The sequence below is a fragment of the Staurois parvus genome, unplaced genomic scaffold (assembly GCF_062004578.1).
Source record: "Staurois parvus isolate SC_StPar_1 unplaced genomic scaffold, SC_StPar_1.0 ptg000973l, whole genome shotgun sequence".
Taxonomy (NCBI): Eukaryota; Metazoa; Chordata; class Amphibia; order Anura; family Ranidae; genus Staurois; species Staurois parvus.
In genome coordinates, this window is record NW_028318769.1 from 1209975 (window position 1) to 1224165 (window position 14191).

The 14191-nt window shown below is 45.8% G+C and overlaps 1 protein-coding gene across 4 annotated transcripts in view; it reads left to right on the forward strand.

Annotated features, from left to right (window-relative positions):
- Positions 1-14191, forward strand: part of RGL2 (ral guanine nucleotide dissociation stimulator like 2) — a 122865-nt gene that overhangs the window by 103819 nt on the left and 4855 nt on the right. For 3 of the 4 annotated variants that reach the window (XM_089657185.1, XM_089657187.1, XM_089657188.1), the window contains 2 exons: positions 549-812; positions 4624-4732. In XM_089657185.1, the coding sequence (XP_089513311.1) occupies positions 549-812; positions 4624-4732 (373 nt within the window). The remainder of the gene's footprint in view (positions 1-548; positions 813-4623; positions 4733-14191) is intronic. The other variant, XM_089657186.1, reaches the window with a different exon arrangement.

The window sequence follows — 14191 nt, forward strand, 5'->3', positions numbered from 1 at the left end:
TATTGGTTTACGTGAAAGTTACGGCGTTTACAAATGGCGGTATAGACTGTATGCTTGAATTTCTTTTTTCAACTAGTAATGGCGGCGATCAGCGACTTATAGCGGGACTGTGGCGGACATTCTGACACTGGGGGTGAACCGACTTGGCGGCCTGGGACCAGAGCGGTGGCAGTAGAGAGGAGGATCTCAGCAGGTCAATGCTGGATCCTCTGGGTGGGTGAATATCTGAATTGTGTATAACCCGGTAAGCGGGGTTAAAAAATAATTGGGGGGGGGGGGTGAAGATCTGCTCTAATATGCATTGAAAAAAAAAAACCTAACACAGAAGTGGGTCCAGCCATGAAGCATTTGATTTCTATTGCAGAAAATGGAGACAATGTGACCTCTACAGCGTAGTTATTACTATTGCGCCTCCCACTTGGAAAGAGTAGGAAGGGTAGAAGGCAGCCTAAGACGTCACCCCGGGCTCAAAATCTACTTCTACATTCAGTTGATTGTTCACATTTATGTGTTGGTGACTCGATCTTACACAACTTTTCCCACAACAGCAGCAGAGAAGCCCCTCTGTCCCGGCGCTGGACGTACAAAGCTCCCCCAAGCCGTCTCCTAAGGGGTTTCTGACACCAGCTGTTGCTGGACGCACGCACCGACGCTCCGCCTCCTGCGGCAGCCCGTTCACCACCGTTCAACACAGCTCCTCTGCGGAACCCATCGCGGAGCCAGGCAAAATCCCAGATCCCGCTGAAGATCACCGCATCATTCGCGCACGAGTGGCGCCGGCAGAGGAAACCAGTGTTTACAAAAGTGTGCGGGTGAGTGCGCAATTGTGACTTCCACACCGACACGGAACCCTGTGTTCCAAAATGTCTAAAGATCTGCGGTTTGGGTTTCCCACTTCAGCTTGGCATTGCAGCTCCTTCCTGAAGTGGCCTGCCATGAGAACTCAACTGGAAAGTATGATTCAATGGGCATTGGCCAATCTAATCCTTCTCTATCTCTAATGGTGGCCATACACACAGCGATTTTACAGTATGATTGTATTGTCATTCAGTTTACTGTCTGGGAGAAGAGTAGGATCAGGATTGGAAGATACCTACATCTAACACAGCATATCAGTCTATCTACTTCTCTACAATTGGACCAATCAAAGTTGGTTTTTGGCAAATTGATCAATGACTCAGTATGGGGTCTAGATATGAAAATATTTGGTGCACGAATGCTACAAGCATTCACTCGGCCATAACAAATGTAGATTGTATTTTGTTTAAAGGGCACCTTCAGCCAATAATAAAATGGCTTCAATAATTGGAGATTATTACCTTTTTTTTTTTTTTAATGATTTATGACCTCTTTAGTGCTTTTTAGTTCTTTCTTTTCCAGGAGAGAATGCAGTGGTGTATTTAGGCTTTGTGCTGCACTAGGCTACACAAAAATTGGACGCCCCCCTCCTCCCCAGCGGAGAGGGCCTGACACCAACACTAGACACCCCCCCACAGAGAGAGGCTGACACCAACCAACAGCAGACACCCACCCACGGAGAGAGCATGACACCAACCAAGACCAGACCCCCCCCCACTGCAGAGAGAGTCTGACACCAACCAACACCAGACCCCTCCCCTGCAGAGAGAGCATGACACCAACCAACACCAGACCCCTCCCCCACGGAGAGATTCTGACACCAACCAACACCAGACACCCCTCCGCAGAGAGAGCCTGACACCAACAAACAGCAGACACCCCCCCACGGAGAGCATGACACCAACAAAGACCAGACCCCCCCCCCCACCACAGAGAGAGTCTGACACCAACCAACACCAGACCCCCCCTTCCCGCAGAGAGAGCCTGACACCAACCAACAGCAGACACCCATCCCACTGCGGAAAGAGCCTGACACCAACCAACACCAGACCCCCCCCGCACCGTGGAAAGAGCCTGACACCAACCAACACCAAACCCCCCACCGCAGAGAGAGCCTGACAGCAACCAACACCAGACATCCCCCCCCCCCCCCCCCCCCCCGGCGAGAGCCTGACACCAACCAACACCAGACCTCCCTCCCACCGCGGAGAGAGCCTAACACCAGACCCCCCGCCCCCCACGGAGAGAGCCTGACACCAACCAACACCAGACCCCCCCAATGCAGAGAGAGCCTGACAGCAACCAACACCAGACACCCCCCTTGGAGAGAGCCTGACACCAACCAGCACCAGACCCCCCCACCACAGAGAGAGCCTGACACCAACCAACACCAGACCCCCCCCCCCGCGGAGATAGCCTGACACCAACCAACACCAGACACCCCCGTGGAGAGGGCCTGACACCAACCAACACCAGACCCCCCTCCCACCACGGAGAGAGTCTGACACCAACCAACACCAGACCCCCCCCCTCCTCCCGTGGAGAGAGCCTGACACCAACCAACACCAGACCCCCCCTGCGGAAAGAGCCTGACACCAACCAACACCAGACCCCCCCCCCCACCACAGAGAAAGCCTGACACCAACCAACACCAGACCCCCCCCCGTGGAGAGGGCCTGACACCAACCAACACCAGACCCCCCTCCCACCACGGAGAGAGTCTGACACCAACCAACACCAAACCCCCCACCGCAGACAGAGCCTGACAGCAACCAACACCAGACATCCCCCCCCCCCCCCCCGCAGCTAGAGCCTGACACCAACCAACACCAGACCTCCCTCCCACCGCGGAGAGAGCCTAACACCAGACCCCCCGCCCCCCACGGAGAGAGCCTGACACCAACCAACACCAGACCCCCCAATGCAGAGAGAGCCTGACAGCAACCAACACCAGACACCCCCCTTGGAGAGAGCCTGACACCAACCAGCACCAGACCCCCCCACCACAGAGAGAGCCTGACACCAACCAACACCAGACCCCCCCCCCCCCCCCGCGGAGAGAGCCTGACACCAACCAACACCAGACCCCCCACCGCTGAGAGAGCCTGACACCAACCAACACCAGACCCCCCTCCGCGGAGAGATCCTGACACCAACCAACACCAGACCCCCCTCCATGGAGAGAGCCTGACACCAACCAATACCAGAACCCCCACCGCGGTGAGAGCCTAACAGTGACCAACAACATCCTTGCCCCATCCCCCCTCCCCACCCGAGAAAGCCTTCCACTAACACTCCCCCACTGGTGATAGAGTGAAAGACACCCACCTTCACATCTCTGGCCATCCCCGGGAAGGACAATCGGACTCTGCATACACCATCAAGCAGCCCGCAGCCTCTCTCGGATCCCACCTTATCCTCATGTCCCTTCTTACGCGGGGCTGCCCCCCTAAGAAATGCTTCCCTAGGCAAATGCCTTGTTTGCCTTGTGGTAAATACGCCCCTACTCCAGAGATGTCTACATAATGCAAATCAGGAAACTGTTCTGCTGACAGGCACATGCATGCCACAATATTCCGCACATACGCAGATTATGCATGTCTTTGGGACCTGGCACACCTACACACGCATGGGGGTTTCCTGTGCCTATGCACATACACTGCAGGTGTCAAAGTCCCAGATACTAGCGTGTCTGTGCATGCATTATTAATCCCTTTGTATGCACAGGTGTGCCACAGGTCTCTGCTGGATTCCAAAGAGCAGGCAACCCCCCCCCCCCCCCCCCGGTACATCTGCTCACACGATAGTGGTAAGGGAAAAGAGGGGCAGGACCAGTATTTTGGGGGACTGAAGTTCCTCAACATACTGATTTCCTATGATTGTCAGCGCCATCTAGCGGCCATATTTGTGGTACTTTCCTGATTGAGATATTTCAGGGAAAAAAATGCTTTATGGCCACTAGATGGGGATGACGATCATAGGAAATAAACATATTAAGCACAATATGCTCAGAATTCATGATTCCTGGGTGAATGTTTGTGACATTTGTCTATCATTTTTTTTTCTTAATAAATAGATCCTTAAAGTGATATTAAACCCTTTATTTTTTTTTTTAATTAAAATAACAAACATGTCTATACTTACCTGCTCTGTGCAGTGGTTTTGCACAGAGAAGCCACAATCTTCCTCTTCTGGAGTCCCCTGCCGGCGCTCCTGGCCCCTGCTCTTCGACTGGTGCCCCCATGGAAAGCCACGGTCCATGGGGGCACCCATGCAGGCTCGCTCCCAAGCTGCCCTGTTTGTGTCCAGTGACACAGAGCGGGTGGTTTGGCCCCACCCTGCTTTGTCACAGCATTTGAATGCCAATGGCTCCCACTGCTATCAATCTGCCCAATGAGAAGGGAGACATCGGCCAGAGCCGCTGCTCTCATGCACATCGCTGGATCGGATCTGGCTCGGGTAAGAAAAAGGGGGACTAGGGGGGCTAGGGGGGCTGGGGGGGAGCTGCAGCACAGAAGGTATTTCACCTTAACGCATAAAATGCATTAAGGTGAAAAACCTTCGGGCTTTAGAACCACTTTAACCGTCTTTTCAATTTCATAGATTCCATTAAATTGTCTAATTCTGTGAAGAATCGTTTGATTGGATCATTATATGTATGGCCACCATAATGCTAAGAATCTGATTGGGTGCTGCGGGAAAATTAGAAACTTATTTAATTATTATTTTTTTTTTTAAGATGAGCCCTTTGTGTTGCCATTTCAGATCAACAGCCAGGAAAAAGCTCCAGCAGTGATTGATCGCATCCTGAGAAAACATCACCTGAACACACCGGGTTCACATGAGCTAGTCCAGCTATTGCCAGGGAATAAAGGTCAGAAATTGTTTTTTTTTGGATCTGTGTAATTTATTCTGCAGCAAGTGTGTTACATTAAAATGTTTTTAAGAAAAAGCGCCACACCCTCTAAATCCAAAAGCAGCAAATTCCCCACTCAAAAAAACAACAAATCTTTTGCTTAAACAAATAAATAAAAGGAATGCGCTAATTAAGTAAATAATACAAAGTGAATATAAGAAAAAAGTATTGAATAAAAATTATGCAAAAAAAGTGTCCATAAATGTCCAAAAAGATTTTTAATTAAAGTCCACACTGTATTAGAGTCACCACAAAAAATGTTTTTAAATCACCCAACTACCGTATTTTTCGCCGTATAAGACGCACTTTTTCTTCCCCAAAACTGGGGGTGAAATGCCAGTGCGTCTTATAGAGCGAATATGGAGCGGCCGGTCCGGTATTTCCACCGCGGCCGTGTCAGAATACCGGGCCGGCCGCTCAGCTCTGCAGCGGGACCTTACCTGTTCCTCTATCCAGCGGCACGTTGTCTTCCCGGCTTCTGTAGTGTGGGCACTGGGCATGACAGCCGGGTGCCAAGTGCGCATGAGCGAGAAGCGGTGCTTTTTGTGAATGGTAAGGCGGCACCTGGGACACATGACAGATCCCAGAAGCCGCCGGACCAATCACAAAGCGCAAGTGCTTCTCGCTCATGCGCACTGGGCACCCGGCTGTCATGCCGAGCGCCATTACAGAAGCCGGGAAGACAGCACGCGGCTGGATCGAGGAACAGGTAAGATCAAAGAACAACTGCGGAAGTAAAAGCGGGTACCTGTCAAATTCAGGTACCCGCTCCCCACCTCCCCAAAGGTCAGCAGTCATCTGTACTGTCCGCAGTCTCTGGTCATCCCTGTGCTGTCCGCAGTCTCTGGTCATCCCTGTGCTGTCCGCAGTCTCTGGTCATCTCCTGTACTGTCCGCAGTCTCTGGTCATCCCTGTGCTGTCCGCAGTCTCTGGTCATCTCCTGTACTGTCCGCAGTCTCTGGTCATCCCTGTACTGTCCGCAGTCTCTGGTCATCCCTGTGCTGTCCGCAGTCTCTGGTCATCCCTGTGCTGTCCGCAGTCTCTGGTCATCCCTGTGCTGTCCGCAGTCTCTGGTCATCCCTGTGCTGTCCGCAGTCTCTGGTCATCCCTGTGCTGTCCGCAGTCTCTGGTCATCTCCTGTACTGTGTCTGCAGTCCATTAGCTCAGAATTTTTTTTTTTCCTGTTTTCTGCCTCTAAAACCTAGGTGCGTCTTATGGTCAGGTGCGTCTTATACGGCGAAAAATACGGTAAGCTCAAAAATAAAAATAAAAATAAAACAAATACCTTTTTGCTCTAGGCAATATATAACAAATCAATTCTTGAATACAATACTGTGTAAATCAACGAACGAATTTTCCTCCAATGAAAAATATTATTGTGTGAATCAACGAAGGATTTTTCCTCAGATGAAAAACCACCATTCAAAGATATAACAAGGATATATCGCAATCCGATTCTTAGATGTGAGAAATGAACAAATTTTCAGATGAAAAAAGGTATTTGTTTTATTTTTATTTTTGAGCTTAGTTGGGTGATTTAAAAACACTTTTTTGTGGTGACTCTAATACAGTGTGGACTTTAATTAAAAATCTTTTTGGACATTTATGGACACTTTTTTTTTGCATAATTTTTTATTCAATACTTTTTATTTTTTTCTTATATTCACTTTGTATTATTTACTTAATTAGCGCATTCCTTTTATTTATTTAAATGTGTTACATTAACTTTTCCTTCATTAACTTAAAAAAACTAATCTTGGGCACATGCTGTCATTGAAAACTCTTCTTTGGAGAAATACTGCCTTTGCAATGGGTCTACCCTGCACTGTATTGCTAGAGGGCTTTTTTTTTTTCTTGGGAGAGAGCATATGATCAGCACAGGGCTAATCAGCACTGTCCAGAAAGAGGTCAGGGGTTCTGCATCCTTCTAGAGCAGAAAGAAAACTTCTACAAGCTTTAACCAGTGCTCAGCTGAAGTCACAAGACTGCTATATACTGCTGATGAGAAAAGGTATTTAGCAGTTTATATTTACTTAAATAATTGCATTTCCATGTTCTGTGTACTGTGGGAGACCGGATATAGTGAATGCAGGGTCCGGGGAGACCGGATATAGTGACTGCAGGGCTAAAATAAGAAACCTGCTACAACATAAAGAAACATGTGTAATAGACTACTAGTGCTTAGTAGTGATTTGTAAGTGTCCTCATAGCATATATGCAGTAGTCCCAATAAACTTGTGCAAGACGTGATGAACTCCGTGCTGTGAAGTGTTTAATAATATGCACTCACCAGAAAGCGCATAAAATGCGCATTTGAGTTGTCAGACCACTCCTGGTCCCAGAAAGGTTGCACCTATATGGATCATCTGGCAAGCTGTCACTCTGTCACTCCTTAACCAGCAGGGGGACTCCCGACATCCAAAGGTCCCCACAGAGATAATCCAGGCTTATACCCAGGGCACTTTCATGCAGTATCCACCTTGAGAGAGGGGGGGCTTGACCAAGAAGCCCACCCCAAAGAACACTGATAGTGTAGTATGTTCCAACCAATAGTTCTTTATTAAAGATATAGTATACAGAGTAACTCACAGAGTATCCAGATATAAAGATGGCCGCCGGCCTCCACGAGGTACGGAACGGCGTGACGTCACCGGCTAGGCTCCACCCTGACGCGTTTCGTGCGGACGAGCACGTTATCAAAGGGAGCGAGCACTAGCCGGACTGATCTATATATACCGTTCCACGCGCATGCGCGGTGGAACAAAAAAGCCGGTGACGCCATCTTGGCCCGCTCGCGCATGCGCAAACCATGCGATAGCGGCCATTTTCAAGGTTATCGTGGCTCAGGGTAGGCGACCCTTGTGCATTCCAAAGAAACTCCCTCACCTACCCTGTCACAACAGAGACAGGTGTAGCGGGGGGCGGCAGATCACGGCAGATCACGGCAGATCACTGAAAAACCTTATATATTAACCGCAGGGAGTGAGAAAAATGTTAATAGACTGCCCTTAGTCTATTACCAACGAATTTAGATATAGGTGCAGTCAGAATAGCATGTATAGGGGCTGATTAAATAGTGCTTATTGCACACCCCAAAGTACATGTTAGAATTTGGCCAAAACTCCCTCAAAACCCACAAGACTTTATAAATACTAAATAATGCCTAAAATCACCCCCCTGAGCCATAATAAATTGCACATAATATATGAAAATACTACATGACATATAAATAGAATAAAAAAAATCATAAAAAAATACATAAACATCAGCAAATGTGTAAATAGTCAAAACAAAGTGAAATATATGTATAAAACGTTTAAAATGATAAAAACTCATCAACTTGTATCAACTAGTATCAATAAAACAATTAATGTCAAGGTCTACATTCAGGCCTTGGGGGAAAAAAGACTGTAACTCATAAATCCACTTGGTTTCCAATTTGGAAACCGATCTCTTTTTGTATGTACCCCTCCAATGTGGTTTCACGATATCTATCGCTGCAAATTTCAGGCATTTGGGATTACAGTTATGGTGCAGTCTATAGTGTAAAGATAGTGAGTGGTCCTTGAAACCTTTTTTAATATTTTTAAGGTGCTCACGTAATCTGTCCCGTAACCTTCTTGTGGTCCTCCCAACATATTGTTTCCCACACCCGCACTCTAGTAGGTAAACGACATAAGTACTGTTACAGGTGATAGTATTTTTAATTTCATATGTTCTGTTGGTAGTGTTGGAGGCAAAAGTCTTCACCGGTCTTTTGTGTGTGCCATTATTAACACAGATCATACACCTATTACAAGGATAAAAACCTTTGTGTCCAAAATTAAAAGTAGCATTATTTGGAGGATTCACAATATTAGGGGCTAAGGCCAACCTAAGAGGTGGTGCTCTACGGAAAATGATCTCAGGACGGTTAGGTAATTCTTTTCCCAATATTGGGTCATTTAAAAGAATGGACCAGTTTTTCTTAATTATCTTTGAAACATCTTTAAATTGGGTATTAAAATTAGTAATAAACGGGCAGATCATATTATTTTTGGCCGCCATAGTGGGCTCGAGTAATTCATTCCTGTCTTTATTAAGTACTTCCTCTATTGTTTTAGTCAAGAAAGGTTCGTCATAGCCCTTTTCCAAAAATCTTTCTTTTAGGGTTATAGACTGTCTGTGAAAATCCTCAATGTTATCACAATTTCTTTTTATCCGAAGGAATTGACCTTTAGGGATATTCTTTAGCCATTTTGGGTGATGACAACTGTCAAGTGGAATAAAACTGTTCCGGTCTGTTTCCTTAAAAAATGTTTTAGTAAGAATATTCATGTCTGATACAAAAAGGGTAAGATCTAAAAAATCTATTTGTTTAAGATCATACTGGTAAGAAAATTTAATATTTGATTCATTAAAATTTAATGTGATAAAAAAATTCTTAAGAGTGAATTCATCCCCCTGCCATAGTAAGAACACATCATCAATATATCTTCGATAAAACACAAGGTTAGGCCATTCTCTGGAGTAGATGAGGTCTTCCTCCCATCTCGCCATAAATAGATTTGCCAGGCTTGGGGCAAACTTGGCGCCCATAGCGACGCCCGTAGTTTGTAAATAAAATTCATTCCCAAACCAAAAGTAGTTGTGTGTCATAGCAAATTTAAGAAGGTCTAAAATGAATATCCTTTGTGTTGTAGGAATGTCCGTGGCCATATTCAGATAAAAATCGGCTGCCGCCATACCATCATCATGTTTAATGCTGCTGTAAAGTGCTGACACATCTGCTGTGACCAAATATGTGGGAGAATTCAATTTGATGGTTTTAATGTCTAAAAGCATTTGTTTTGTGTCTCTTAGAAATGCTGGTGTTTTGGCCACCAGAGGCTGCAAGAAATGGTCTATGTATTCACCAATCCTTGAGCTTAGAGAGCCAATTCCACTCACTATAGGTCTCCCCGGGGGGTTAGTCAGATCTTTGTGTATCTTAGGCAAACAGTATAGAACTGGTAGTTTAGGTGCAATGGGGCACAGATATTCTTTTTCTTTTTTGGTTAGAATACCCATATCATAACCCTTATTTATGATACTCTTCAAAGATTTTTTATAGGGTACCAGAGGGTTACGATCCAGGGTTTGATATGTGTTCTTATCGTTTAAGATAAGATATACCTGTTTGACATAATCTGTCTTGTCCATGATGACTACCCCCCCGCCTTTATCGGCTGGGCGAACTACCAGATCTTTTTCATCGAGTAATGATTTAACCAGAGAATCTCTGTGTTTGTGGTTGTCTCTATTCTTGACCTTGATTTTTTCCAGGTCTTTTAAAACTAGATTTTTAAAAACGTTAACATATGAATGAGCTGGGGGGTTGAACAAAGAGGCATTCTTAAGACCTGAGTGCTTGAAAGTGCTAGTGGCAGAGTTAGAGGAAACCCTCTGGTACCCTATAAAAAATCTTTGAAGAGTATCATAAATAAGGGTTATGATATGGGTATTCTAACCAAAAAAGAAAAAGAATATCTGTGCCCCATTGCACCTAAACTACCAGTTCTATACTGTTTGCCTAAGATACACAAAGATCTGACTAACCCCCCGGGGAGACCTATAGTGAGTGGAATTGGCTCTCTAAGCTCAAGGATTGGTGAATACATAGACCATTTCTTGCAGCCTCTGGTGGCCAAAACACCAGCATTTCTAAGAGACACAAAACAAATGCTTTTAGACATTAAAACCATCAAATTGAATTCTCCCACATATTTGGTCACAGCAGATGTGTCAGCACTTTACAGCAGCATTAAACATGATGATGGTATGGCGGCAGCCGATTTTTATCTGAATATGGCCACGGACATTCCTACAACACAAAGGATATTCATTTTAGACCTTCTTAAATTTGCTATGACACACAACTACTTTTGGTTTGGGAATGAATTTTATTTACAAACTACGGGCGTCGCTATGGGCGCCAAGTTTGCCCCAAGCCTGGCAAATCTATTTATGGCGAGATGGGAGGAAGACCTCATCTACTCCAGAGAATGGCCTAACCTTGTGTTTTATCGAAGATATATTGATGATGTGTTCTTACTATGGCAGGGGGATGAATTCACTCTTAAGAATTTTTTTATCACATTAAATTTTAATGAATCAAATATTAAATTTTCTTACCAGTATGATCTTAAACAAATAGATTTTTTAGATCTTACCCTTTTTGTATCAGACATGAATATTCTTACTAAAACATTTTTTAAGGAAACAGACCGGAACAGTTTTATTCCACTTGACAGTTGTCATCACCCAAAATGGCTAAAGAATATCCCTAAAGGTCAATTCCTTCGGATAAAAAGAAATTGTGATAACATTGAGGATTTTCACAGACAGTCTATAACCCTAAAAGAAAGATTTTTGGAAAAGGGCTATGACGAACCTTTCTTGACTAAAACAATAGAGGAAGTACTTAATAAAGACAGGAATGAATTACTCGAGCCCACTATGGCGGCCAAAAATAATATGATCTGCCCGTTTATTACTAATTTTAATACCCAATTTAAAGATGTTTCAAAGATAATTAAGAAAAACTGGTCCATTCTTTTAAATGACCCAATATTGGGAAAAGAATTACCTAACCGTCCTGAGATCATTTTCCGTAGAGCACCACCTCTTAGGTTGGCCTTAGCCCCTAATATTGTGAATCCTCCAAATAATGCTACTTTTAATTTTGGACACAAAGGTTTTTATCCTTGTAATAGGTGTATGATCTGTGTTAATAATGGCACACACAAAAGACCGGTGAAGACTTTTGCCTCCAACACTACCAACAGAACATATGAAATTAAAAATACTATCACCTGTAACAGTACTTATGTCGTTTACCTACTAGAGTGCGGGTGTGGGAAACAATATGTTGGGAGGACCACAAGAAGGTTACGGGACAGATTACGTGAGCACCTTAAAAATATTAAAAAAGGTTTCAAGGACCACTCACTATCTTTACACTATAGACTGCACCATAACTGTAATCCCAAATGCCTGAAATTTGCAGCGATAGATATCGTGAAACCACATTGGAGGGGTACATACAAAAAGAGATCGGTTTCCAAATTGGAAACCAAGTGGATTTATGAGTTACAGTCTTTTTTCCCCCAAGGCCTGAATGTAGACCTTGACATTAATTGTTTTATTGATACTAGTTGATACAAGTTGATGAGTTTTTATCATTTTAAACGTTTTATACATATATTTCACTTTGTTTTGACTATTTACACATTTGCTGATGTTTATGTATTTTTTTATGATTTTTTTTATTCTATTTATATGTCATGTAGTATTTTCATATATTATGTGCAATTTATTATGGCTCAGGGGGGTGATTTTAGGCATTATTTAGTATTTATAAAGTCTTGTGGGTTTTGAGGGAGTTTTGGCCAAATTCTAACATGTACTTTGGGGTGTGCAATAAGCACTATTTAATCAGCCCCTATACATGCTATTCTGACTGCACCTATATCTAAATTCGTTGGTAATAGACTAAGGGCAGTCTATTAACATTTTTCTCACTCCCTGCGGTTAATATATAAGGTTTTTCAGTGATCTGCCGTGATCTGCCGCCCCCCGCTACACCTGTCTCTGTTGTGACAGGGTAGGTGAGGGAGTTTCTTTGGAATGCACAAGGGTCGCCTACCCTGAGCCACGATAACCTTGAAAATGGCCGCTATCGCATGGTTTGCGCATGCGCGAGCGGGCCAAGATGGCGTCACCGGCTTTTTTGTTCCACCGCGCATGCGCGTGGAACGGTATATATAGATCAGTCCGGCTAGTGCTCGCTCCCTTTGATAACGTGCTCGTCCGCACGAAACGCGTCAGGGTGGAGCCTAGCCGGTGACGTCACGCCGTTCCGTACCTCGTGGAGGCCGGCGGCCATCTTTATATCTGGATACTCTGTGAGTTACTCTGTATACTATATCTTTAATAAAGAACTATTGGTTGGAACATACTACACTATCAGTGTTCTTTGGGGTGGGCTTCTTGGTCAAGCCCCCCCTCTCTCAAGGTGGATACTGCATGAAAGTGCCCTGGGTATAAGCCTGGATTATCTCTGTGGGGACCTTTGGATGTCGGGAGTCCCCCTGCTGGTTAAGGAGTGACAGAGTGACAGCTTGCCAGATGATCCATATAGGTGCAACCTTTCTGGGACCAGGAGTGGTCTGACAACTCAAATGCGCATTTTATGCGCTTTCTGGTGAGTGCATATTATTAAACACTTCACAGCACGGAGTTCATCACGTCTTGCACAAGTTTATTGGGACTACTGCATATATGCTATGAGGACACTTACAAATCACTACTAAGCACTAGTAGTCTATTACACATGTTTCTTTATGTTGTAGCAGGTTTCTTATTTTAGCGCTGCATGTATTATTATTTTAGTGTGAAGGTTTGAAGTTTGTGCCTTTCATGCCAGCTGCTTGTTACGCATCTCCAAGCGCTCGTTAATTATCCCCTTTTTTCTATAGTGACTGCAGGGTCCGGGGAGAGCGGGTATAGTGAATGCAGGGTCCGGGGTGACCGGATATAGTGAATGCAGGGTCCGGGGAGACCGGATATAGTGAATGCAGGGTCCGGGGAGACCGGATATAGTGACTGCAGGGTCCGGGGAGAGCGGGTATAGTGACTGCAGGGTCCGGGGTGACCGGGTATAGTGAATGCAGGGTCCGGGGAGACCGGATATAGTGAATGCAGGGTCCGGGGAGACCGGATATAGTGAATGCAGGGTCCGGGGAGACCGGATATAGTGAATGCAGGGTCCGGGGAGACCGGATATAGTGAATGCAGGGTCCGGGGAGACCGGATATAGTGAATGCAGGGTCCGGGGAGACCGGATATAGTGAATGCAGGGTCCGGGGAGACCGGATATAGTGAATGCAGGGTCCGGGGAGAGCGGGTATAGTGAATGCAGGGTCCGGGGTGACCGGATATAGTGAATGCGGGGTCCGGGGAGACCGGATATAGTGAATGCGGGGTCCGGGGAGACCGGATATAGTGAATGCGGGGTCCGGGGAGACCGGATATAGTGAATGCGGGGTCCGGGGAGACCGGATATAGTGAATGCGGGGTCCGGGGAGACCGGATATAGTGAATGCGGGGACCGGTGAGAGCGGATATAGTGAATGCGGGGTCCGGGGAGACCGGATATAGTGAATGCGGGGTCCGGTGAGAGCGGATATAGTGAATGCAGGGTCCGGGTAGACCGGATATAGTGGATGCAGGGTCCGGGGAGACCGGATATAGTGGATGCAGGGGCCGGGGAGACCGGATATAGTGGACGCAGGGGCCGGGGAGAGCGGATATAGTTGATGCAGGGTCCGGGGAGAGCGGATATAGTTGATGCAGGGTCCGGGGAGACCAGATAGTGAATGCAGGGTCCGGGGAAAG